General features: G+C 38.9%; 1 protein-coding gene across 10 annotated transcripts in view; it reads left to right on the top strand.

Annotated features, from left to right (window-relative positions):
* PPP1R12A (protein phosphatase 1 regulatory subunit 12A) overlaps positions 1-27,829 on the top strand; it is a 162,583-nt gene that overhangs the window by 68,027 nt on the left and 66,727 nt on the right. For all 10 annotated transcript variants that reach the window (XM_050749246.1, XM_050749243.1, XM_050749240.1 and 7 more), the window contains exon 3: positions 21,744-21,862. In XM_050749246.1, the coding sequence (XP_050605203.1) occupies positions 21,744-21,862 (119 nt within the window). The remainder of the gene's footprint in view (positions 1-21,743; positions 21,863-27,829) is intronic.

The following is a 27,829-nucleotide window of genomic DNA, read 5'->3' as shown; positions in this document are numbered from 1 at the left end:
ATGGAGTTGTTTGCTTTTTTCTTGTAAATTTGTTTAAGTTCTTTGTAGATTCTGGATATTAGCCCTTTGTCAGATGGATAGATTGCAAAAATTTTCTCCCGTTCCGTAAGTTGCCTGTTCACTCTGATGATAGTTTCTTTTGCTGTGCACAGTATCTTTAGTTTAATTAGATACCATTTGTCAATTTTGGCTTTTGTTGCCATTGCTTTTGGTGTTTTAGACATGAATTCTTTGCCCATGAATTCTTTATGCCTATGTCCTGAATGGTATTGCCCAGTTTTTTTCCTAGAATTTTAATGATTTTAGGTCCTACGTTTAAGTCTTTGATCCATCTTGAGTTGATTTTTGTATAAGGTGTAAAGAAGGGGTCCAGTTTCAGTTTTCTGCATATGGCTGGCCAGTTTTCCCAACACCATTTATTAAATAGGGAATCCATTGCTTGTATGTGTCAGGTTTGTCAAAGATCAGATGTTGATAGATGTGTGGTATTATTTCTGAGGCCTCCATTCTATTCCCTTGGTCTGTATATCTGTTTTGGTACCAGTATCATGCTGTTTTGGTTACTGTAGCCTTCCAGTAAAGTTTGAAGTCAGGTAGTGTGATACCTGCAGCTTTGTTCTTCTTGCCCAGGATTGTCTTGGCTATGCCGGCTCTTTTTTGGTTCCATATGAAGTTTAAAGTAGTTTTTTCCAATTCTGTGAAGAAAGTCAGTGGTAGCTTGATGGGGATAGCATTGAATCTATAAATTACTTTGTGTAGTAAGGCCATTTTCATGATATTGATTCTTTTTATCCATGAGCATGGAATGTTTTTCCATTTGTTTGTGTTCTCTCTTATTTCCTGGAGCAGTGGTTGGTAGTTCTCCTTGAAGAGGTCCTTCACATCCCTTATAAGTTATAAATTGTATTCCTAGGTATTTTATTCTCTTAGTAGCAATTGTGAATGGGAGTTCACTCATGATTTGGCTCTCTGTTTGTCTGTTATTGGTGTATAGGAATGCTTGTGATTTTTGCACATTGGTTTTGTATCCTGAGACTTTGCTGAAGTTTCTTATCAGCTTAAGGAGATTTTGGGCTAAGACGATGGGGTTTTCTAAATATACAATCTTGTCGTCTGTAAACAGAGACAATATGACTTCATCTCTTCCTATTTGAATACGCTTTATTGCTTTCTCTTGCCTGATTGCCCTGGCCAGAACTTCCAATACTATGTTGAAAAGGAGTGGTGAGAGAGGGCATCCTTGTCTTGTGCAGGTTTTCAAAGGGAATGCTTCCAGTTTTTGCCCATTCAATATAATATTGGCTGTGGGTTTGTCATAAATAGCTCTTATTATTTTGAGATATGCTCCATCAATACCTAGTTTATTGAGAGTTTTTAGCATGAAAGCCTGTTAAATTTTATCAAAGGCCTTTTCTACATCTATTGAGATAATCATGTGGTTTTTGTCGTTGGTTCTCTTTATGTGATGGATTACATTTATTGATTTGCATATATTGAACCAGCCTTGCATCCCAGGGATGAAGCCGACTAGATTGTGGTTTATAAGCTTTTTGATGTGCTGCTGGATTCGGTTTGCCAGTATTTCACTGAGGGTTTTCACATCGATGTTCATCAGGGATGTTGGCCTAAAATTCTCTTTTTTTGTTGTGTGTCTGCCAGGCTTTGGTATCAGGATGATGCTGGCCTCATAAAATGAGTTAGGGAGGATTGCGTCTTTTTCTGTTGATCAGAATAGTTTCAGAAGGAATGGTACCAGCTCCTCTTTGTACCTCTGGTAGAATTTGGCTATGAATCCATCTGGTCCTGGACTTTTTTTGGTTCGTAGGCTATTATTGCCTCAATTTCAGAACCTGTTATTGGTCTTTTCAGAGATTCAACTTCTTCCTGGTTTAATCTTGGGAGGGTGTATGTGTCCAGGAATTTATCCATTTCTTATGGATTTTCTAGTTTATTTGTATAGAAGTGTTTATTGCATTCTCTGATGGTAGTTTGTATTTCTGTGGGATCAGTGATGATGACCACTTCATCATTTTTTATTGTGTCTTTTGGATGCTTCTCTCTTTTCTTTATTAGTCTTGCTAGTGGTCTATCTATTTTGTTGATCTTTTCAAAAAGCCATTGATTTTTTTTGAAGGCTTTTTTTTCTGTCTCTGTCTCCTTCAGTTCTACTCTGATCTTAGCTATTTCTTGTCTTCTGCTAGCTTTTGAATTTGTTTGCTCTTGTTTCTCTAGTTGTTTTAATTGTGATGTTAGGCTGTCAATTTTAGATCGCTCCTGCTTTTCTTGTGGGCATTTAGTGCTATAAATTTCCCTCTATATACTGCTTTAAATGTGTCCCAGAGATTCGGGTGCATTGTGTCTCATTGGTTTCAAAGAACATCTTTATTTCTACCTTCATTTTGTTATTTACCCTTTAGTCATTCAGGAGCAGGCTGTTCAGTTTCCATGCAGTTGTGTGGTTTTGAGTGAGTTTCTTAATCCCAAGTTCTAATTTGATTGCACTGTGGTCTGAGAGACAGTTTATTGTGATTTCTGTTCTTTCACATTTGCTGAGAAGTGTTTTACTTCCAATTATGTGGTCAGTTTTAGAATAAGGGCCTTGTGGTGCTGAGAAGAATGTATATTCTGTTGATTTGCGGTGGAGAGTTCCGTAGATGTCTATTAGGTGTGCTTGATCCAGAGCTGAGTTCAAGTCCTGGATATCCTTGTTAATTTTCTGTCTCGTTGATCCGTTTAATATTGACATCAAGGTGTTAAAAGTCTCCCACTATTACTGTGTGTGAGTCGAAGTCTCTCTGTATGTCTCTAAGAACTTGCTTTATGTATCTGAGTGCTCCTGGATGCATATATATTTAGAATAGTTAGCTCTTGTTGAATTGATCCCTTTACCATTATGTAATGGCCTTCTTTGTCTCTTTTGATCTTTGATGGTTTTGAAGTCTGTTTTATCAGAGACCAGGATTGTAAACCCTGCTTTTTTTTTTTTTTTTTGGCTTTCAATTTGCTTGGTAGATCTTCCTCTATCCCTTTATTTTTAGCCTTTGTGTGTCTTTTCACGTGAGATGGGTCTCCTGAATACAGCACACTGATTGGTCCATTTACATTTAAGGTTAATATTGTTAGATGTGAATTTGATCCTGTCATGATGCCAGCTGGTAATTTTGCCCATTAATTGATGCAATTTCTTCATAGTGTCGATGGTCTTTATAGTTTGGCATGTTTTTGCAGTGGCTGGTACCAATTGTTCCTTTCCATGTTTAGTGCTTCCTTCAGGAGCTCTTGTAAGGCAGGTGCTTTTGCTTGTCTGTAAAGGATTTTATTTCTCCTTTGTTCATGAAGCTTAGTTTGGCTGGATATGAAATTCTGGGTTGAAAATTCTTTTCTTTAAGAATGTTGAATATTGGCCCCCACTCCTTTCTGGCTTGTAGGGTTTCTGCCAAGAGATCTGCTGTTAGTCTGATGGGCCTCCCTTTGTGTGTAACCCAACCTTTCTCTCTGGCTGCCCTTAACATTTTTTCCTTCATTTCAACCTTGGTGAATCTGACAATTGTGTGTCTTGGAGTTACTCTTCTCGAGGAGTATATTGGTGGTGGTCTCTGTACTTCCTGAATTTGAATGTTGTCCTGCCTTGCTAGATTGGGGAAGGTCTCCTAGATAATATCCTGAAGAGTGTTTTCCAGCTTGTTTCCATTCTCCCCGTCACTTTCAGGTATACCAATCAAATGTACGTTTGGTCTTTTCACATAGTCCCATGTTTCTTGGGGGCTTTGTTCGTTTCTTTTTACTCTTTTTTCTCTAAACTTCTCTTCTCCGTTTATTTCATTAATTTGATTTTCAATCACTGATACCCTTTCTTCCACTTGATCGAATCGGCTATTGAAGCTTGTGTATGCTTTGTGAAGTTCTCGTACTTCATCAGGTCATTTAGCTCTTCTCTACACTGGTTATTCTAGCTAGTCATTTGTCTAACCTTTTTTCAAGGTTTTTAGCTTTCTTGCTATGGGTTTGAACGTGCTCCTTTAGCTTGGAGAAGTTTGTTATTACCGACCTTCTGAAGCTGACTTCTGTCAACTTGTCAAACTCATTCTCCGCCCAGTTTTGTTCCCTTGCTGGCAAGGAGTTGTGTTCCTTTGGAGGAGTAGAGGTGCTCTGGTTCTTGGAATTTTCAGCCTTTCTGCTCTGGTTTTTCCCCATCTTTGTGGTTTGATCTACCTTTGGTCTTTGATGTTGGTGACCTGTGGATGGGGTTTTGGTATGGATGTCCTTTTTGTTGATGTTGATGCTATTTCTTTGTTTGTTAGTTTTCCTTCTAACAGACAGACCCCTCAGATTCAGGTCTGTTGGAGTTTGCTGGAGGTCCACTTCAGACCCTGTTTGCCTGGGCATCACCAATGGAGACTGCAGAACAGCACATATTGCTGCCTGATCCTTCCTCTGGAAGCTTCATCCCAGAGGGGCACCCATCTGTATGAGGTGTCTGTTGGCGTCTACTGGGAGGTTTCTCCCAGCCATGCTACACAGAGGTCAGGGACCCTGTTGAGGAGGCAGTCTGTCCGTTATCGGAGATTGAATGCGATGGTGGGAGAACCACTGCTCTCTTCAGAGCTGTCAGGCCGGGATAGTTAAGTCTGGAGAAGCTGTCTGCTGCCTTTTGTTCCAATATGCCCTGCCCCCAGAGTGGATTCTAGAGAGTCAGTAGGCCTTGCTGTGCTCTGCCCAGTTCTAGCTTCCCTGCCATTTTGTTTACACTATGAGCCTAGAACCACCTACTCAAGCCTCAGCAATGGCGGACGCACGTCCCCCTGCCAAGCTCCTGCATTGCGGGTCGATCTCAGACTGCTGCGCTAGCAGCGAGCAAGGGCGTGAGACATGCCAAGCCAGGCATGGGAGGGGATCTTTTGGTCTGCCAGTTGTGAAGACCGTGGGAAAAGTGCAGTATTTGGGCAGGAGTATACTGCTTCTCCAGGTACAGTCACGCACAGCTTCCCTTGGCTAGGAAAGGGAAATTCCACAACCCTTTGTGCTTCTCGGGTGAGGCAACGCCCTGGCCTACTTCAGCTCACCCTCTGCAGGCTGCACTCACTGTCTAACCAGTCCCAGTGAGATGAACCAGGTACCTCAGTTGGAAATGCAGGAATCACCCGTCTTCTGCGTCAATCTTGCTGGGAGCTGCAGACCAGAACTGTTCTATTTGGACATCTTGGAAGCGACTCTCATTTGAACATATTGATGTGTTTCAGTCCATTGCAGCTATTATCCTTATCAGTTGGCAAACTGAACCATCTTTGTTCATTGAGAGGCTCTTCAAGTTGGCTTCCTAAGACCTTGGGACATGACCAAATAAAGTGGTCTTTATAAGTTTCCTTACTCTCTGGTATTGCAAGATTTTTCAGACTAATCTTTTACATTCCTGCCCAAGGCCTAGAGTCCTCATTTCTCCAAGAAACCTTGTTCCTTGGGATGGCTACTGAGAGTACTCATTGCTGTTGGGTCGGTCATTGTTTCCAGGTCGAAATCAGCACCAAAGTGTTTTTTCTTTAACCTCTTCTATCCTGTGTCACCATCTTTCCTCTCATTCATTGCTGGGAAGCACAGGATTAAAGTAAAACATAATTACTAATTTGCTTCATCATGTATGACACATACATTACACTGAGTATAATAATACCACCACCACCACCAGTATGGTTACTGAATCATTTGAAGTTTTGTTTTTGAGGGTTTTGTTTTGTTGGCATTTCTTTTTGTCCTTAGTATATTCAACTTGGAATATACCATCAGGTTACTATGTGTTGAATTCACTTGAGAGTTTACTTTTTTAATTTTAATTTTGTTTTATAATTTACGTAAAATACTAGTTCCAATGGCAATACCTGCTCTACCACCCTATTTCTTCCCATACCCTATAAAAAAAATTTAAAAAACTATCTTCTAGTTTGTTAATAAAAGTATTATTTTAATTGAAATATTAACCCCCCATCTTTTTAAATAAATGATAGAATATCACACACATATTTCTCCACTTTGCTTTTTTCACTTAACAGTCTATTCTGGAGATCACTATCTAGTGGAGTATAGTGATACTCGTCATTGTTCTTTTCAGTTGTAGTACTCCACTGTGTAGTATTCATTATAGTTTATCATTTATTCAGCATGTCCCTCTTAATTGACCAATGAATGTTGGTTAATTGAATGACTATAATTTTAGTCTTAGAGTTGTCCCTTTTTTTGTATTCTTGCAAGTTTAGGAATTTTTATGTTTATCTGTAAAATATTTTGTATATGAATAAGAAAATGTAATGGTTAACATTTTGCTTGCCAGTGTAATTATTTGGATATAATCTTTTCTGTTACTTAGTTTTGTCACCACATTTGTTTTTTAGGCTTTTACAACAAATATTTAAGGCATGTTTTTATCCTGAATAGCTTTAGTGTTCAATTTTCCAATATAAGAGGGAAATTAGCCCTGTATTAGCCTAGCATTATATGGCTTCACAGTACATGGAAAAGATTATTAATTGGTGCACTTAATACATTTTTCTTCTTGTTTAGAGTAACTTTAAAGACACTGCTATTGAAGATTTCATATCTTATTATAAAATGCTCATAGGATTTTGCTCGTTTGAGACAGGATCTTGTTCTGTCGCCTAGGCTAGAGTACAGTGATGATTGTAACACATGGCAGCCTGGACTTCCTGGGCTTAAGCAGTCCTCCTGCCTCAGCAGGAGTAGCTAGGACTATAGACTTGTACCACCGCTCCTAGCTACTTTTTTTAGTTTTATTTTTTTATTTTTGTAGAGACAGAGTCTTGCTGTGTTTTCCAGGTTGGTCTTAAACTCCTGACCTCAAGTGATTCTTGTGCTTCGGCCTCCTTAAGTGTTGGGGTTATAGGAATCCGCCACGCGGCCTGGCCCAGTGACATTTTCAGCATGGAAAAACTTTCATTAGCTTTCTCACTCGATCATTAAAGAATTAGCTATTTAAAGATATAACTTTGAAATATGTGTGGCCGGGCGCGGTGGCTCATGCCTGTAATCCCAGCACTTTGGGAGGCCGAGGCGGGTGGATCACGAGGTCAGGAGATCGAGACCATCCTGGCTAACATGGTGAAACCCTGTCTCTACTAAAAATACAAAAAATTAGCCAGACTTGATGGCTGGCGCCTGTAGTCCCAGCTACTCAGGAGGCTGAGGCAGAAGAATGGCGTGAACCCGGGAGGCAGAGCTCGCAGTGAGTGGAGATTACGCCATTGCACTCCAGCTGTGGGCGAGGAGCAAGACTCCGTCTCAAAAAAAAAAAAAAAGAAATATGTGTGGCGACTTACTGTGTGGCTTGGCTTTTCTTCTTCGTTATAGCCTTTATTTTATAAACATTAAACGGAATCCTAAGATTTCTCTTGGCTCAGCTTTAAAATATATCCAGTTAATCTATTTCTCATCACCTTTTTCCATCTCCATTGATCCTGGGCACTGCTGTTTTTCTTTTTTTCGAGACAGAGTCTCGCCCTGTCCCCCAGGCTAAAGTGTAGTGGTGCAATCTCAGCTCACTGCAAGCTCCACCTCCCGGGTTCATGCTATGCTCTTGCTTCCGCCTCCTGAGTAGCTGGGACGACAGGCATGCGCCACCACGCCCAGCCAATTTTTTTTGTATTTTTAATAGAGGCGGGATTTCATTGTGTTAGCCAGGATGGTCTCAATCTCCTGACCTTGTGATGTGCCCGCCTTGGCCTCCCGCTGTTGTTTTTCACTGGAATTGTTGCAGTTGCCTCCTTGTAGGCATAACTGTCATCTTTCCCATATCTATTTTTTTCACAGTAGCCATATGATCGTTTTAAATTATTTTGCATAGGGTAACATGACAGTTTTATTGAAAGCCTATCAGTGGATTTATGCTGCATTCAGGGTAGAAGCCAGAGTTCCGGTGGCCTACAGAGGTATGCTTTGGTGGCTTGTCACCTCTCTGACTCCATTTTCCACTCTTTTCTAGGCACTGTCCTAAACCTATGCTGGTCCCTTGGCTGAGCCTTTAAACAGACTAGGCATCTTGCCTCATGGCCTTTGCATATGCTGGTTTCTCTGTCTAGAATTCAATAATGTTGTTATTTTTCATGCTTTGAAAACAGAAATTTCAAGAATTTCAGAAATTCTTACCAAATCTAAGAAAATAGACCTTACGTCCCCCCAGCAATAAATATTATAGTACAGGAGTTAAGAGCTCAGGCTCAGGCTCGGGAGTTAGGCAACTCTGTTTAAATCTTAATTCTGTTAAGTAATTCTTGTCACTTCGAGTGAGTTACCAGCTTCCCTAAGCCTCCGTTTCTTCATTCATAAAATGGAAATATTAATACCTGTACCTAATGTATAAGATTATTGTGAAGATTAAATGAGATCATGGGTATAAGACACTTGGCACAATATGTGGCAAGTATTTCTATTCAGTAAATATTAGCTGAATTAGTTCTTATTGTTTATAATGTAATTTATGGTTACCACTTTTCAGTGAAAAATAGGTAAGCTCTTGGGTTTCCCGGATTATTTAACAAAGGAAACTATCATTTTGTCTCTTGGTTTTAGGGCAAGCTTATCAGGAAGAGAGGAGCAGAGGAGAATGAAGTAGTAATTTGTCATATTTTCATTCGTATGTTGTTATGTGGGCCATAGGAAAGTTGGCAAATCCATGAATTTCAATTTTATTATGTATTTCTTGTGAAGAATACTTTATTAGTACAAAGCATATCATGTATTTTGATTAGAAGTCTTGGAGAAATTAAGATCTTAGGAAAACATTAACATTTTATTTGGGGTATTTATATTCTTGTGTAATAATAATGAGATACATTTGCTAAAAGCTATAGATGTTCCCATATACATTCTTATTCGGGTTTTCATGGAAATTTATGGGAATGTTCACTGTTATTCCTATTTCACAATCAGAACTGGACTCTCATTCTTGAGACTTAAATTCTGATGATATTTTTTCCATTATATCATAACTGATAGTAGCATTGGGCACTGTGAGATTTGAAGATGGCTGCAACATAGATCCTCATCTTCAGGCTTATAGATAGATACACGTGAAGTGAATTAACTCTAATACTTGATAGACTAAATGGACCAGTGTACAAGGAACTCTGAGGAAGAAGTGCTTAATTCTGTCTAGGCCAATTAAAGAAAGATTCTAGAGGAGGTAACAGTCGTTTATTTTAAATGATGAGTGTAATTTTTGCCTCTGTGAGTTGGGAGCTGCCTGAGGAAAGTCATGTCATTCACGAATGAGAAATAATATACAATAAAGTTCTTTTAACTGGCTACCACTGTATTTATACTTACCATTTCTTTGTTAAAATTATTGACTGATATCCATATGCCTAAACAGTGCAACTAATAGGCCACTTCTACTAAGCTCACAGTTCTGTTTCCAAGAGTTGAATTGCAAACTTACCAAAAGTTATTTGTGTTTTCTACCTGTTAATGCCTGTCATATGCAAAACCAGAATATTGTTGCTGAGATAACAAAGTTGAATATTTTGCAAAGACTCAATGGCAGTGCCCTAAAATGATGGTTGCTGTTTAATTAGATGCGGGTGAGACAACTGAAAGACTGAAAGAAAAAACCGGCCGGGCGCGGTGGCTCAAGCCTGTAATTCCAGCACTTTGGGAGGCCAAGACGGGCGGATCACGAGGTCAGGAGATCGAGACCATCCTGGCTAACACGGTGAAACCCCGTCTCTACTAAAAAAATACAAAAAACTAGCCGGGCAAGGTGGCGGGCGCCTGTAGTCCCAGCTACTCGGGAGGCTGAGACAGGAGAATGGCATAAACCCGGGAGGCGGAGCTTGCAGTGAGCTGAGATCCAGCCACTGCACTCCAGCCTGGGCGACAGAGCAAGACTCCGTCTCAAAAAAAACAAAAACAAACAAAAAACCTAAAAAGATTGTGTACTCAAATTGCTTTGTTGTTGACTTCAAGTTTTTGGTGCACTGTAAAGACAGTTTGAAGTCTTAGATAACACATTACGGGTATCATTTATGCAAGAAAGACAGCATGGATTTATAGTCATGAAGACATCATCCAAAGAAATAGACTAGTCTTCACTAAAGGATGGATAAATAAATATACATTTATGTCTTCTGTGATTAAATAAATGCATTATTTATGCATATGTGTTATATTCTATGATTACCTATTTCAATCAGCCTTTTTGGTTAACCAAGCAAATAGTGGTTCTGATTGCATTAAACAAAAGGGCCTCATTGGAGCCATAATTTCTTGGAGAGAAGGCATTAGTGGAATATGGAGAGGGTAGCAGATAAGACTGGGAAAGTGAGCTGGGGTTACAATGTAAAGGATTTGTATGCCATGCTGAGTTTTTCCTTTGATGGTGATGCAGTTTTAGGGAAGTGATGACCTTTCAGACTGGTTTTTTGGAAGATTCTTGACAAATTAGAGAGGTTGGGCAAGAAAACTAGGGCAGTGGCAGTGAGATTGGAAGTAGAGCAAATCTGAAAGAAATTTGGAGAATAGAATTGATAAGTCTTGGTGTGATTTACTGGATCTAAATACTAAAGTAGAAAGAAAAATCAAAAGTGGTGCTAATGATGATAATAACTAACATTTACCAAGTGCATACTGTGTGTGTGTGTGTGTGTGTGTGTGTGTGTGTGTGTGTGTTTTTTTTTTTACTGTTCTAAGTCCTTTAAATAACGTAATTTCAGTCATCCTAACAGTCACATAAAAAATGTACTACTAACTACAGGCCCTTATGCATAAACCACCATAACTGCAAAAAATGAAAACATAAATTTTAAGTTTGTTGTAGGCACATTTGGCAACAGATCATGACCTGCACTGATGGGAGGCTCTTTGTAGTCTTTATCTCACTTTACTGTGAATGTGGGGCTTTTTTTGCAGAAATATTTTTGTGTTTTGTTATGGAGTGCTGCCCCAGACCTGGTGGGAGTGTTATATAATCTGTAATATTATCTTTCTAAAATATGAAAAATTTTTACTTCTGCTGGTGGAAACGTAAATTAGATCAGCCATTGTAGAAAGCAGCTTGGTGATTTCTGTAAACCTAAAACAATTAACATTTGACCCAGCAATCCCATTATTGGTTATATACCCAAAGGAAAATAAATTTCTGCCATAAAGATACATGCACATGTATGTTCATCGCAGCACTATTCACAATAACAAAAACATGGAATTTTCTTTGTTTTTCTCAGACTTCTTAGGGTGAAAAAAATATGAACAATTTTGAAATTTGGGTTTAGGTGAGAGATAATAGACCTGTATTAATAATTGTTATTTGGGGGCCAGGCGCAGTGGCTCATGCCTGTAATCCCAGCACTTTGGGAGCCTGAGACGGGCAGATCACGAGGTCAGGATATTGAGACCATCCTTGCTAACATGGTGAAACCCCGTCTCTACTGAAAATACAAAAAATTAGCTGGTGTGGTGGCAGGCGCCTACAGTCCCAGCTACTGGGGAGGCTGAAGCAGGAGAATGGCGTGAACCCGGGAGGCGGAGCTTGCAGTGAGCTGAGATGGCGCCACTGCACTCCATCCTGGGCAACAGTGCAAGACTCCATCTCAAAATAATAATTGTTATTTGGCTGGGCACAATGGCCAACACCTATAATCCCAACACCTTGAGATGCCTAGGTGGGAGGATTGCTTAAGGCCAAGAGTTATAGACCAGCCTCGGCAATATAGCTACCCCATCTCTGCCAACAACAAAAAAATTATCTGGGCCTGGCGGTGCATGTCAGTAGGCCTAGTTTCTTGGGAGACCGAGGTGGGAGGATTGTTTGAGCCCAGGAGTTTGAGGCTGCAGTAAACTGTGATTGCATCTGTTCACTTCAGCCTGAGCCACAGGATGAGACCCCGTCTCTAAAAAAAAAAAAGGAAAGAAAAAAAAAATTATAGATGAAGAGACTGAGTCATAGAGAGAAGTCACACAAAATATGTGGCAGAGCTAGAGTTTGAACCTACACAGTCTTAACTTTTCAAATGTGCACTTCAGACACTACACTATTCTTTCTCTCTTTCTAGCCTTTGTCATTGGGAAAATGATGCCATTAAACTTATTAAGGGATCTAAAGAGCAGAATTAGGGGAAGCTGAAGAAGAGGCAGACAGTGTAGTAGAATGTTAATTTAGATTGGTCTAATTTAAGCTATCAATGGAAAAAGTACAGTAGGAAGCCAGAAATATTTTGGATATATTTATAATGCTCATACTGGATTTCATCAGATCTAAGGTGCCATCATTGTAACATCATAAATACCGATTTTAAAAATTAAATAAAAGTATGGTTCAGTATTTATTTGTATCCCATAATTTCCCCCAGCCCCCTCTTCTGCCACCCACACACAGCATCATTCTCTGTGCTACTTAGAGTATTGTTATATAACATTACTTGCTTGGGATTTTCTTCTGCGTCATTGATAGGCATTCTGCAAGCTTTGATGTTGGCACTTTCTTGATCTTACCATAAAGTTGTCAACAAAAAGTTTTCAGACAACATCCAGAAGAAATTTTATATAATAGTTAAGGTCAACAAATATGGTTCCAACAACACACATAACTCAACTGCAGTGAAAACAATATAAATAGCTGTGACTGGTGCCACATGTGGATGATAATGACAACCCAGTCAAATCTGCCATCTGGCCAACATCAGTTTATACAGAGTCACTGATTTTAAGATTCATTGATTGTAGAAGATTTCAGTGACATTAAAATGTGTAGGAAATGCGCATCTTAGAATTGTTAAACAGTAAGTAGTACTTTTGCCTCCGAGAATTGGAAGTTGCAGTATAAAGTAAGATGCTAGGGCACGTAAGGGTTTTTAATAAACAAATATGTGGTTTCAAAGAGTTAATATATAATTAAAGAGGTTTAGAATCAATTCTCTGGGGAAAAATTGAGAGAGAGGTTCTGTCTTGAGCATTTCCTATGTTTAAGGCATGTAAGTGTTTTTAATAAATACGTGGTTTTAAAGAGTTAATGTATGATTGAAGAGGTTTAGAATCAATTCTCTGGGGAAAAAAATGAGAGAGAGTTTCTGTCTTGAGCATTTCCTATGTTTAAGAGTTACTTTATGAAGAAAATGTAAACACTTCCCCTAATTGTGAATTTGTCTTTTATAAATGACAATCTAGGTGCCACATTTCACAAATAGATTAATTTCTCTCCTAAGTGTTAGCCTCGTCTTTGTTATTGGTAAAATTAATTATACTGCATGCTGAGTACAACTAAAAACTCTGAATCTTATATGTAAGACACAAGAAGACTCTGAAAGGTGGAGAGAATAAGGCAGAGGAGCTAGGGATCTCAGGACCCAAATAATGACACAGCAGTAGTTCCCTGCCTTTTTTTTTAGCCTCATATATTCCATAATTAGAGCTGAAGAAGCTGATAACCCAGAAGTGCAATGGCCACAGACAAAAAAGTGGCAGCAAAAGTCCAATCTTTTAAATACTGGTAGAGGGACACCCTAGCAAGACAGAAAACTTTTTGAGAATAACCATTCTACTTCAGCCAAGCACCACAGAAAAAAACACTGGTCACACTCATACCAGCAAAGGCCAAGTAGGGATCCTAGATTTCCATCCTCACCAAGCTGCAATGAGGCACCCTAACATCTCCACTGGAATTGTGTCAGATTAGGCCAGGTACAGAGTTGGGACTTTAATTCCCATAGAATGGTTAACTAGCCCTTCCCCAACTTGTAGTGTAACTGGAGACCATGTGGGAAGCCAAAACTTCTACTTTTATTTGGGAGTAAAGAGGAGCTTCTGTCCTTCCCTGCTAAGTGGCATCAGAGGAGTCCTATTGGAGAATGAATACTTTCACCACTTCTAAGCAGTAAAAAGGCTTTTCTCTACCCACGCACCCCCACCTCCAGCACCCAGGGGTATTAGTAGAGGCTACATGGGAGCAGTAGCTTCTCAGCCAGAGACATGTCAGTGGAGGTATAGTGGAGAGTCAGGACTCCCACCCAACCCAGGGGAATCAAGAAGCTGCCCCATCTGTAGTGTAAATGGAAGACAAGTGGGGAACCTGAACATCTACCCCCACCTTGCTGAAATGAGATGACACCTCCCCACCTTCATCTGCTGGAGCAAGATCAAACAAAGCCAACCAATACAGAAAATTTAAATAAGATCTAGAGTCTTATAATACCCAAAGTGCGCAGATTTTAATTGAAAATTCCCTGGCTGAGTGTGGTAGCTCACAACTGTAATCCTTGCACTTTGGGAGGCAAAGGTGGGTGGATTGCCTGAGTCTAGGAGTTTGAGACCAGCCTGCGCAACATCGCGAAACCTCATCTCTACCAAAAAAAAAAAAAAAAAAAAATTAACCAGGCCTGATGGCACATGCCTGTAATGCCAGCTGCTCGGAAGGCTCAGGTAGGAGGATCACTTGAGCTGGGGAGGTCATGGCTGTAGTGAGCTGTGATTAAGCCACTGCACTCCAACCTGGGCAACAGAGTGAGACCCTGTCTCAAAAAAAATAAATTAAAAAAAAAGAAAAAGAAAAAATTGTCATACCAGGAACCCAGAAGACCTCAAATTGAGTGAAAAAAGACAATTAATAGAGATGAACACCAGGATAACAGATACTAAAATTATCTGGCAAAGATTATAAAGCCAGCTATCTTAAAATGCTTCAACAAGCAATTATGAATGAGCATGCCTGAAGCAAATGAAAAAATAGAAAGTCTTAGCAAATAAATAGTATGCAAAGAAATAAATAGAAGATATGAAGAACCATATAGAAATTTTAGAGCTGAAAAATCCAGTAACTAAATTAAAAACTTCAATGGATGATAGGCTCAATAGCAGAATGGAGGAAATAGAAGAATGAATCAGTAAACTGATAGAACAATAGAAATTGCCAAATCTGAACAGCAGAGAGAAAATAGGCTAAAAGTGAACAGAGCCTCAGGGACTGTAACAAAAGAGCAAACATCTGTGCCATCAGATCCCTCTGAAGAAGTGGAGAAAGAGGGCGTGGCTGGAAAAGTATTCAAAGAAATGATCACTGAAAACTTTTCCCAAATTTGGCAAAAGATGTAAACCTGCAGATTTAAGAAACCTAGCAAACTCATAACAGGGTAAACCAAAGCAGTCCATACTAAGACATGCCATATGCAGACTTTTGAAAATTAAAGATTAAAAGATCTTGAAAGAAATTAGAAACTATACTTGAGGGGGGCTAAACAGTTTGAATGACAGCAGATTGCTCATCAGAAATCATGGAGACCACATATCACTTTTGTTAAGTACTGATAGAAAAGAACTGTCATTTTTAAGAAAACTTTCAAAGGTCTGAGGTCAGAACTTTTGTTTGGATTCATAATGTTACACAGTATCTTTCACTGGGATATAGAACTTCCAAGAGAAAATGGGAATGTCCATTTCCACTAATGACTCATAAGATTATTTACTACTGTGCATTTTGTTGCTCAGAGACTTGCTAATGAAAATAGCATTTATTTCTGAAGTTAGTAGTGTAATGTTCTGCTTAATCTTTGAATAGTTCAGATAGCTTAGTTTTCATAATTTCTCCTAGAATGGCTTTGAGTAATTCAGATTTTCAAGAAGCGTAACTATTACAATGCTATTTTGCTGACTTTCTGATTTTTAAAACTTTCTATATTGGTTAAGATAACTTTTTGATACTACTTTTTCTACAGTAATGTATTAGTTCAGTCTCACACTGCTATGAAGAACTACCTGAGACTGGGTAGTTTATGAAGAAAAGAGGCATAATTGACTCACAGTTCCACAGGCTGTACAGGAAGCATGGCAGGGGAAGCCTCAGGAAACTTAGAACTATGGCACAAGGCAAAGGGGAGGTGAGCACATCTTCATATGGCCAGCAAGAGAGAGAAAGAGAGCAAAGAGGGAGGTGCTACACACTTTGAAACAGCCGTATCTCGTGAGAACTCTTATCACAAGACAGCACTAAGAGGATGGTGCTAAAACATTAGAAACCACCCCTCATGATCCAGTCACCTCCCACCAGGTCTCACCTGCAACACTGAGAATTGCAATTCAGTATCAGATTTGGGTGGAGACATAGAGCCAAGCCATATCAACTGAATAAGAAAATACACATTAAGGCCGGGTGCGGTGGCTCAAGCCTGTAATCCCAGCACTTTGGGAGGCCGAGACGGGCGGATCACAAGGTCAGGAGATCGAGACCATCCTGGCGAACACGGTGAAACCCCGTCTCTACTAAAAATACATAAAAAAACTAGCCGAGCGAGGTGGCGGGCGCCTGTAGTCCCAGCTACTCGGGAGGCTGAGGCAGGAGAATGGCGTGAACCCGGGAGGCGGAGCTTGCAGTGAGCTGAGATCCGGCCACTGCACTCCAGCCTGGGCAACAGAGCGAGCCTCCGTCTCAAAAAAAAAAAAAAAAAAAAAAAAGAAAATACACATTAAATTTGTACACTAAATATATTTAGCTCTTGCTGATAAAGTTGCTTTCTTTGTCTCTCTTCACTAAGTTCTCATTACCTTCTAATTTAAAGACAAAGTTTTTCTTAAATTTTTTCTTAAGAGATCAGAATTTTTAAATGAGCTATTTCCTTTTCTTAAATGTTTGCTTCTGTGGTTTGGTTTTTGACAAAACTCAGAAGAGAGTGGAGACTATCAAAATTTGTCTTCCAAAGTCAGTTAACACAGAATCTCACCTGTTTATCTAATATACCATATTGACATTGCAACCAATAGCTTTGTTAACTTTACACCTTTTGTTAGATTTTCCAGTTAGCACATAAATAATTTTGTAAAAATTCTTTTGGATCATGTCTTGATTTGGAAGCTTACTCATTTATCTATCTAAAATGACCAAATCTGAGTTTCTAGATTATTATACATCTCCGTTAAATCTGTCAGATTACCATTTTTCATTTCTACAATTTGTTAAGAATTTCATGGTTGGGCCCGGTGGCTCACACCTGTAATCCCAGCACTTTGAGAGGCCAAGGTAGGAGGATTGCATAATGCCAGGAGTTTGGGTCCAGCCTGGGCAACATGGGGAGACCCCATCCCTAAAATTTTTTTTTTTTTTTTAGTTTAGCTGGATGTGGTAGTATGTTTGTGTATTCCTAGCAACTAGAGAGGCTGAAGCAGTTAGGATGGCTTGAGCCTAAGAGTTCAGGGTTACAATGAACTATGATTGCACTACTGCACTCTAGCCTGGGCAACAGAATGAGACTGTCTCTTCAAAAATAAAGATAAAAAAGAATTTCATCCTGTACTAGGTGGCATCTCTTACGTTGACTACCTTTGAATTGCTTAAGGAAATTATTAACTATTGTTAAGAAAATATAGGCCTGATTTTCGTTACCTTGAAGCACTCAATAGGGTTATTCATTTGAAAAGTAGCTCAATCTTCTGACTTTCAGTTTGGAATACCTATGTGAAATCTGTTTTTTTTTTCTTTCCAAGGAATCTTAGAATAAGTATGGCATATTTTTCCTAATTAACAGCCACACAAGTAGCTTCTAATACCCCAGCTTTTGTTCTGAAGGAAATCTAGATGTCTGTTTTCAGTATCTTCAGGGTCTCTCAAAGTGAAATTCTCATATTCCAGATACCTGTAGTTTTCTTCACATTATCTTTTTTTTTTTTTTTTTTTTTTTTTTTTTTTGAGGCGGAGTTTCGCTCTGTCTCCCAGGCTGGAGTGCAGTGGCCGGATCTCAGCTCACTGCAAGCTCCGCCTCCCGGGTTTATGCCATTCTCCTGCCTCAGCCTCCCGAGTAGCTGGGACTACAGGCGCCCGCCACCTCACCCGGCTAGTTTTTTTTGTATTTTTTAGTCTTCACATTATCTTAAACATTGCTTTCTTTTTTGTTCCCCCCCCCCCCCCACCCTTTGAAACAGAGTCTAGCCCTGTCACCCAGGCTGGAATGCAGTGGCACAATCTCGGCTCACTACAACCTCTGCCTTCTGGGTTCAAGCGATTCTCCTGTCTCAGCCTCCAAGTAGGTGGGATTACAGGTGTGCGCCACCATGCCCAGCTAATTTTTTTGTATTTTTTTAGTAGAGTTGGGGTTTTGCTATGTTGACCAGGCTGGTCTCAAACTTCTGACCTCAGGTGATCTGCCCACCTTGGCCTACCAAAGTGAAACATTGCTTTCTAAATGTGATAATTTTACATATGACAACAGATAGTACTTTAATTTTATTTTTAACTCATTTAAACTTCACATTGCCCTGTAAAGTAATTTTGTAAATTAGATTTTAGTTGTTTAAGGTATATATATATAACTTATAACTAAATAATACATAACTATAATGTATTATTCTCAACTATATCTTTGAATGTCATACAGGTGTCAACAGGCAGAGGTGGGAACTGAATCCGAAGTCTGCAGAGCATAAAAGTTTCTGCTTTTTTCACTCATCCAACCTTTGAATTGCTTTTGGAGGTTATTTATGGTAGATAAGAATTAATCCACCATAGGATTAATCAATCCGTGAGGTTTTGTTTATTATTATTTATTATTATTTTTTCAAATGTGCCTTTGTAACATTTACATTTGCAAGTAATAGTTCTGGAGTGCAGGAGAAGTTTGTGAATTGTGTGTATGCATGCATAAATACATACATACATAGGTACATACACACATACCTAATCTTTTGGCTCAAGGATTGCTTCGAACCCTGCTTCCTGCCAGCAGTTTTGGTACTTTACTCTGTTAGTTTCTCTTAACATCCTTCCTGTTTATATAAATTCTGTATTATCTGTATTTGGCTTTGACCTAGTATTTCCTTGAAACTCTGCTTCCTGTACTTCAAGCTCTGTAGCTATTCTGAGATACTCCTTTTATTCTCAATCTTTGTATCCTTTGAATGATTTCTGATACCCAAGCAGAATAGATGTATTTTTATGTAAATATTCCTAATTGTTTGGAATTTTGCCTAGGAGAATAATTACGTATTCTCTCGGAGCATAGCACAGCAAGACTCCGCTATATCTTACCTTTCTGCTTTAGACTCATTTATTTATTTGTAGTATATGAGGAAATACTCTTTTTAGTTTTATATACATTTTCAAAACTACAAAAACAGAAAAAAATACCTCAAGTCTAACTTCTGTTTGTAGAATTTCCATAAAGATCATAGAACTTTTACAACATATTTTTAAATGTAAAACATGAAACTACAAAATGGTACAGTAGCCATTTTTGTGATCAGATACACATGTCCAGAACAAACTTATTACAGCAAACTTGGTTAACACACAAAACAACCAATACAAATCTCTCTTCTTCTATCTCTTAGAGGTAACCACTGTTAGAGGGAGGGTGTGTGTGTGTGTGTGTGTAAAAGATATAGAGATTGATCAATTATTTCATTTATTCTAAGGAAAATGAACTGGGCCTCCATCCAGCTATACATTCTTCCTATCACAGGACGTTATTTTGTTCTTTCTCACCTACAGCACATTGCTCTTCTGTTCTCTTTTGTTAGTGCCTACATAATCATCAGAGAATCCTTTTTCTGACTTCACTAAATCCATCTTTCCTGTTAATCCTAGACACCATCTAATTCTGTTATAGGACCTACCACAGCTTTACATTTATTTGTGTATTTAATGTGACTGTCTTACTAGACTATAAACTTTTTGAAGGGAAGTTCTGTGTTTCTTTTTCTTTACCTTTATATTCCTGGTATGTAACATAGTGCCAGAGTCATACTAGACACTCCATAAATATTGGTTGAATTAATGAATACATTTGAAATACCAGCAAAGAATGTAAATAAGCAGTTCACCAAAGGGGAAATACAAATGCCAGTAAATATATCTAAATATTTTCAGTCTCATGTGTAATCAGGAAATATAAATTAAAGCAGTGACAAAATGTTTTATTTTCATGATGTTGGGAAAATTTTTTAAAAATTGTTAATTTCAACTATTTAAGGGCACATCTGTTAAGAGAATAGTATTAAATGAAAGTATGAACCAGACATACTGTGGAATATTTTTCAGGTGTTAGAAGGGAAGAGTTACATTATACTTCATTTAGAATAATCTCATTAATTTGTGCTTTACAAAAAGAACCCCAAAAGTGATAGTGTGTATATGTTTACACACATATAAATTTATGGCAGAGGTATTGGGAAGATTTTTGCCCTACTGTTGATAGTGTTTATCTCTGGGGGAGGGAACATAATAGTAGGAGAGGTATAAAGAAGTTCTTTTTTGCCTCTGTGGACATGTACTTTTTGTTTAAACTTTTATAATTAGAATATTTTTATGTAGTCTAAATATGAAGGAGCTAAATTGGTTAGGAACATAAAGAAAAAGACCCATTCTTTATATAAGGAAAAATATAACCAGGGATACCCAAAGAAAATGGTTTAATCTAGAACTACAAGTAGTTCTCTATTGTTGGCACCTAAACTGTGATACAGGCAGGAAGAAGAAGGAGGTTGAAAAAGAAGACAAGGCCAGATCAATGAGGGCCGTACGTTATCTTTTCTCCTAGCATGGTAGAGCCATTCAGAAATTTTTTAAGTTAGAAATTGACTTGGGTAGGCCAGGCACGGTGGCTCACACCTGTAATCCCGGCACTTTGGGAGGCCAAGGCGGGCAGATCACGAGGTCGGGAGATCAAGACCATCCTGGCTAACACGGTGAAACTCCGTGTCTACTAAAAATACAAAAAAAAAAAAAAATTAGCCGAACGTGGTGGCAGGCGCCTGTAGTCCCAGCTACTCGGGAGGCTGAGGCAAGAGAATGGCGTGAACCCCGGAGACGGAGCTTGCAGTGAGCCGAGATCGTGCCACTGCACTCCAGCCTGGGCGACAGAGCGAGACTCCGTCTCAAAAAAATAAAATAAAATAAATTGACTTAGGTAATAGATGGTTAGTTACATCATTCAGTAGATAACTCTGGGAGATGTGCTGTTGACATGATTAAAGAGATTAATAACCTTTTTGTATATGAATCCCTTTGTCAGGTTTGATGAAGCCTATAGATACTTTCTTAGAATTGTGTTTTGGATGCTTAAAATAAAATACAGAGTACGCAGAAGCCAATTATATTGGAATGCACTTATCAAAATATTTAAGGAAACCAGTCCATATGGAGATAATGAAAAGTCTCAGTGGAGGTGGATCCTATGAGACTTTCTAATTATTATTAAAAATTCACATTTTTATGAAATACTTCCTAATTATTATTAAAAATTAACATTTTTGGATTGGTAAAGCAACGTGTACATTATAGAAAAATTAGGAAATATAAATATAAAAAAGAAACATGCTCTAGTTTTTTTTTTGTTGTTTTTTTTTTTTTGAAACAGTGTCTCGCTTTGTTGCCCAGGCTGGAGTGCAGTGGCATGATCTCAGCTCACTGCAAGCTCCACCTCCTGGGTTCTCGCCATTCTTCTGCCTCAGCCTCCTGAGTAGCTGGGACTACAGGCGCCCACCACCACGCCCAGCTAATTTTTTGTATTTTTAGTAGTGACAGGGTTTCACCATGTTAGGATGGTCTTGATCTCCTGACCTTGTGATCTGCCAGTCTTGGACTCCCAAAGTGCTGAGATTAGAGGCGTGAACCACTGCGCATGGCCTGATAGTTTTTTAAAATTTAAATAATGTGTATACTGTCTTTTATTGCTGATTTATATAGGAACTTTCCTCACTGGTTATGCATTTAGTTTTATTTCAATGATAATATCTTTTGCTTAACTATTTTCTCTTTGGTTTTACAGGTTTTTGATTGGTCAGGGAGCACATGTAGGGGCTGTCAACAGTGAAGGTGACACACCTTTAGATATTGCGGAGGAGGAGGCAATGGAAGAGCTACTTCAAAATGAAGTTAATCGGCAAGGTAAAATAAAAAGCAACCTAAATGGAAAAAATGTTTTAGAAAGAATATGGTACTTTTCCAGCAAAAATATTTATTGACGTTGAAGGACAATCATAATTGAATGAAAAGAATGAACTCAGCTTGCAAAACAGTAGTACAGTATGATTCTGTTTTCTAGAATATTCTCAACTCTATCTTTTAAGTATTTTTAAAGTTAAATGTCAGAAACAACAGGATCAGGCATAAAATTATGTGGAAGTAAAAGTTTTGAAGCAAAATAATGCAGGCAAAGGGGATAGAAAGTGCACAGGGTAAGTGGCACATTGCAAAGTTAAATAGTGTGGTCAGGAAGGCTCACTGATAAGGGGTCATTTAAGCTGAGATGTGAATACAATGAGGGAATGAGTCATGTTGATCTGGGCAAAGAGCCTTCCAGACAAGGGGAGCAATGAATACAAATGGGAGGGTGTCTTGTATATGCAGAGAAGCAGCATGTAAACTAGCATGACTGGAGAGGCAGAGCAGAGGAAGAGGCAGGTAGGAGGTGAGGTCACAGAAGTAGCAGGAGGTCATATCACATAAGGCTTTGTGAGTCATTGGGAAGACTTTGGCTTTTAACCTGAGGGAAATAGGAAGCCAATGGAGGGATTGAGGCAGAGGACTGACATGATTTGATAGAGTTTTAGAAAGGATCTCTCTGGCTCTTGTGTTGAAAATAGATTGTAGGGAGACAAGGACAGAAGTAGGAGAAGGGTTAGGAAATAATTGCCATAATCCAGACGAAACAAGGTGATTTATTTTTGACTGGTAGTAGATGAAGTGATGAGAAGAGGTTGGATTATGGGTATATTTTGAAGGTTTGGCCAAAAGAATTATTGAGTCATTAGCTAGAAGGTGTGAAAAAAAGAAGACTAAGATTTTTGGTTTGAACAAATGGATGGATGAAGTTCCTATTTGAGATGTGAAGATTATAAGAAGAGTAGGTTTTATAGGGAAATATTAGGGCTTCATTTTCAGGCATGTTAAATTTATTTTGCATGTTAGATATCCAAACTGTTGAATATGTGAGTCTGGAGTTACAAAATGGATATGTAAATTTGGGAGATGTTCATTTATAGATAGGAGTGATTGCTAGTGGGCACAGAGTTTCATCAGTCTTAAGAGTGATGAGTATTCTAAAGTTGAGTGTCATGATGGTTACACCACTCCTCACATTTACTAAAAAAACCATTTAATTCTACACTTTAAATGCTATGTAGATGCTGTGAATTATATCTTAATAAAGCTGTGTATGTGTATATATATGTATGTATATATAAAACATGATCCAGGCCGGGTGCAATGGCTCATTCCTGTAATCCCAGCACTTTGGGAGGCCGAGGCGGGCGGATCACGAGGTCAGGAGTTTGAGACCAGCCTGACCAAGATGGTGCAACCCTGTCTATACTAAAAATACAAAAAATAGCTGGGTGTGGTGGTGTGCACCTGTAATCTCAGCTACTCAGGAGGCTGAGGCAGGAGAATTGCTTGAACCGGGAGGCAGAGGTTGCAGTGAGCCAAGATTGCACCACTGTACTCCAGCCTTGGTGACAGAGTGAGACTCTGTCTAAACAAAAAAAAAAAAAGATCCAGATCCAGCAACTCCTCTTCTAGAAATTTACCCAAAAGATTTTTTTTTTCTTTTTTGAGACAGAGTGTTGCTCTGTCACCCAGGCTGGAGTGCAGTGGCGCAATCTGGGTTCACTGCAACCTCTGCCTCTCGGATTCAGGCGATTCTCCTTGCCTCAGCCTCCCGAGTAGCTGGGATTACAGGCACCTGCCACCGTGCCTGGCTAATATTTTTGTATTTTTAGTAGAGATGAGGTTTCACCATGTTAGCCAGGCTGGTCTCTACCTCCTGTCCTCAGGTGATCCTCCACCTGGGCCTCCCAAAGTGCTGGGATTATAGGCATAAGCCAGCACTCCCAGCCTACCCAAAACAATTTAAAACAACTCAACTCTTTGAATAATTTGTACAAACATGGGTGTACAAATTATTCATATTAGCCAAAAGATGAAAGCAAACCCTGTGTCCATTGATGGATGAATAAATAAAATGTGGAATATACATACAGTGAAATATTATTCAGCCTTAAGGAAGGAAATCCAACATACGCTACAACATGAAGGACTTTATGGTAAGTGACATAAGCCAGTGACCAAAACAAAAATAGAAAAACAAATGATTCTACATATATGAGGTACCTAGAATAGTCAGATTCATAGAGAAAATAGAATGATGGCTGTCAGGAGCTGGAAGAAGGGGAGAAAAGGGAGTTGTTGTTTAATGGGCAGAGTTGTTCTTTTGCAAGATGAAAAGAGCTCTGTGTATGTGTTACACAACAGTGTGAATGTACTTAAGAACTGTAAACTTAAAAATAGTTAAGACCTGTAATCCCAGCTAAGTGGGGAGGATCGCTTTAGCCCGGGAGTTCGAGGCTGCAGTGATCTGATCACATCACTGTGCTTAAACCTGGGTGACAGAGTGAGACCCTTTCTGAAAACAAAAAAAAAGGTTGAGATGGTAAATATTATTTTTATGTTTATTTTACTCTAATTAAAAATTAATGTGTATATGTGTGATTACTTCTTCAGTACCTTTGGGCAGGACACACACACACACACAAAATGCCACATGTGATTTTTGTTATATTCTATTATCTTTAGGCAGTGATCAAACAGGCATTATTAGAGCTGTGTTTTACTGAGCTCAAATGATAGAGGAATGGTATGAAATATTGATGTAGAGGGCTGACTCCTGCTGAAATGTGCTTCATCAGAAAAAGAAACTAAGGATTTGAAAGGAATAGGAGGTAAATAAATTCCATGAAAGGAGATTTTTATTCCTTGGGATTAGGAAAACTCCTAATGACTGCAGGTTTGTTTTGTTTGTTTTGAGACAGACTGGAGTGCAGTGACACAATCATGGCTCACTACAGCCTCAACCTCCCAGACCCAAGCGATCCTCCCACCTCAGCCTCTTGAGGAGCTGGGACTGTAGGCACATGCCACCTCACCTGGCTAATATTTGTATTTTTAATAGAGACAGGGTTTCACTGTGTTGGTCAGACTGGTCTTGAACTCCTGAACTCAAGCAATCCACCTTCCTTGGCCTCCCAAAGTTCTGATATTACAGGCATGAGCAACTGCATCTAGCCAACTGTGGGTTTGTTTTAAAAAAATATATCTTTTTTTAAATTTTTTTTTGAGATGGAATCTCGCTCTGTTGCCCAGGCTGGAGTGCAGTGGCCGGATCTCAGTTCACTGCAAGCTCCGCCTCCCGGGTTCACGCCATTCTCCTGCCTCAGCCTCCCAAGTAGCTGGGACTACAGGCGCCTGCCATCTCACCCAGCTAGTTTTTTTGTAATTTTTTAGTAGAGACGGGGTTTCACCGTGTTAGCCAGGATAGTCTCGATCTCCTGACCTCGTGATCCGCCCGTCTCGGCCTCCCAAAGTGCTGGGATTACAGGTTTGAGCCACCGCGCCCGGCCAAAATAAAATATCTTAAGCACGAAAACTGAGAAAATAAATACCTAAAATAGAATTGAGGTGTTATAAAAAGTGATTGAAGATAACTAGAGCCTAAGAAAAACAAGAAGTGCAATAGAAAAGTGGTTATAAACTGGAGCCTGAATAAGCACACACTAGAGCTTTCAATAGCCATGTTCTAGATAGACAAGTGTTTTAGAGTCATGGGATATTCTAGAGTAGAATAAACTAAAGAATAGGTATAAAGCATCACAACCTAGCAAGAAGAATTTACTGCCCATTTTGCTGTGATGAGTGCTTAGATAGCTCAGATAACAGTTTCCTGTCAAACAATGGTAATTATTTAAAGTAAACGTTAAGGGCTCCCATTTTTTATCTGATATTAGCAATTGTTATGAACTAGAAAAGGCATGGAGTTGTACTGAAAATTTCTTGCATTTGGTTTCCTTCTATATAAGGGAAATTGTTAGCATGACTGTAAGCAGGGCTGATTTTAGTTTAAGTGATTCATTTAGTATTGATTAATGTGCCAGCAAATGTTCTATGTGCTGGGTGTTAACAATAAAAAAAAACAAGACAATCCTTCTTAAGGGTTTCACAGTCTAACAGAAGTGTCAAACGAAGAGAGCTTCACAATACAGTGTGCTATGTATTAAAATATATAGGAACATAATGTTGTGAGAGAATAGAAAAAGCTGTAGTGAGGAAAGGTTTCAGAGTTACGATATTTAGAGGGAGTTTGCTTGGCAATAAGGGAACTGGTAGACACAAAAGATGGGGTATCAAAATGTGCAAAGAAAAGGAATTAGAAGGCCAAGCATAGTGACTCATGCCTATAATTCCATTGCTTTTGGGGGCTGAGGTGAGAGGCTTGCTTGAGGCCAGTAGTACAAGGTTACTGTGAGCTACGATCACATCACTGCACTCCAGCCTGGACAATGTGTTTTTTGAAAAACAAGAAACAAAAAAAACAGGAATTGGAGACATCCATAGCATATGTGGACTGGAAGACACATTCATTGGGACTGGAATTGAGATGCAAAGTCAGGGTGAGATTTGTAGGAGATGAGGCCTGAAAAGATAGGTCAGAGCCAGATAGTGAAGGATATCTATTTTGTAGGCATTACGTAGATGCAACAAAGATCTCCAAGCAATAAATTAATCTGATTGGATTTGGTTTTTAGTATAAAACTGATGGCAACTTGGAGGATGAAGTAGAATGTAGGATATATGGTGACATGCATTCCTTGAAGAAGATTCTCAAATTAGTCCAGGTGAAAGATGAAAGGAGCCAAAACCTGTTACATTTTAAATGAAGAACAAGGCTGTCTTGAAGAAATGTTGAAGTAAAATTAGAACAGTTTGGTGAAGAATTGAATGCAGATATGAAGAAAGAATTAAGACGAACTCACTGAAGTTTCCAGTTGAAGAAGTGATGATTAGATGAGTTCACGTGGGAAAGTGTGAGATGAGACAGAAACAGACTGAGGATATATTGGGTTTGTAGTACCAAAGGACATCTAGATGACAGTGGTTGGTGCATTGTTAGAACTTAGGATATGTGAAGATATGAAAAGTAAATCTAGGAGAACCGTAAGAAGGGGGAGTTTTGAGAACTAGTAGATGAGATGACCCTGGAGATGAAAAGCTAAGTGCTAACACTAATAATAGTAGTAATGAGAGTAGCTAACTGTTATTAAATGCTTATTATATGCCAGGCATTGAGCAAAGAGCTTCACATGCATTTCTTCATTTCATACTCATAGCAGTTCTGTGAGGTTTATACTACTGTTACCCCATTTCCAGATGAGAAAATTGAGGCTTAGTGATTTACCCAAGATCATACAGGTAGGAAGTGTTTGTCCTAAACAGTATGACAGATATCTTGAGCCCACATTCTGTACCACTGTACCATACTGCATTTTATTTAAAATATCTCCTAGAAAATGCTTCATGATGTTCATTTGATACATGTAATGGGAATGCATAAATTTATATAGCATATCTTAATTCCAAAGAAACAGAAGTATAGGGGCATCTCTTAACAGATTTTAATAATTATAAAAAAGCACCCTAAATATATCTCTAGTTGTATTAGTCCATTTTCATGATGCTATGAAGAAATACCCAAGACTGGATAATTTGTAAAGGAAAGAGATTTAATTGACTTATAGTTCCACAGGGCTGGGGAGGCCTCAGGAAACTTATAATCATGCAGTCATGACAGAAGAGAAAGCAAACACATCAGGAAACTTACAATCATGCAGTCTTGACAGATGGGAAAGCAAACACATCCTTCTTCACATGATGGCAGGAGAGAGAAGTGCCAAGCAAAATCCCTTATAAAACTATCAGATCTTGTGGGAACTCGCTCACTATCACAAGAACAGCAGCACTGGGGGTAACTGCCCCCATGATTCAGTTACCTCACATGGAGTCCGTCCCACGACTTGTGGGGAT

Source organism: Macaca thibetana, chromosome 11 (genome assembly GCF_024542745.1).
Source record: "Macaca thibetana thibetana isolate TM-01 chromosome 11, ASM2454274v1, whole genome shotgun sequence".
NCBI lineage: Eukaryota > Metazoa > Chordata > Mammalia > Primates > Cercopithecidae > Macaca > Macaca thibetana.
This window is presented reverse-complemented; position numbering and strand designations above follow the sequence as displayed.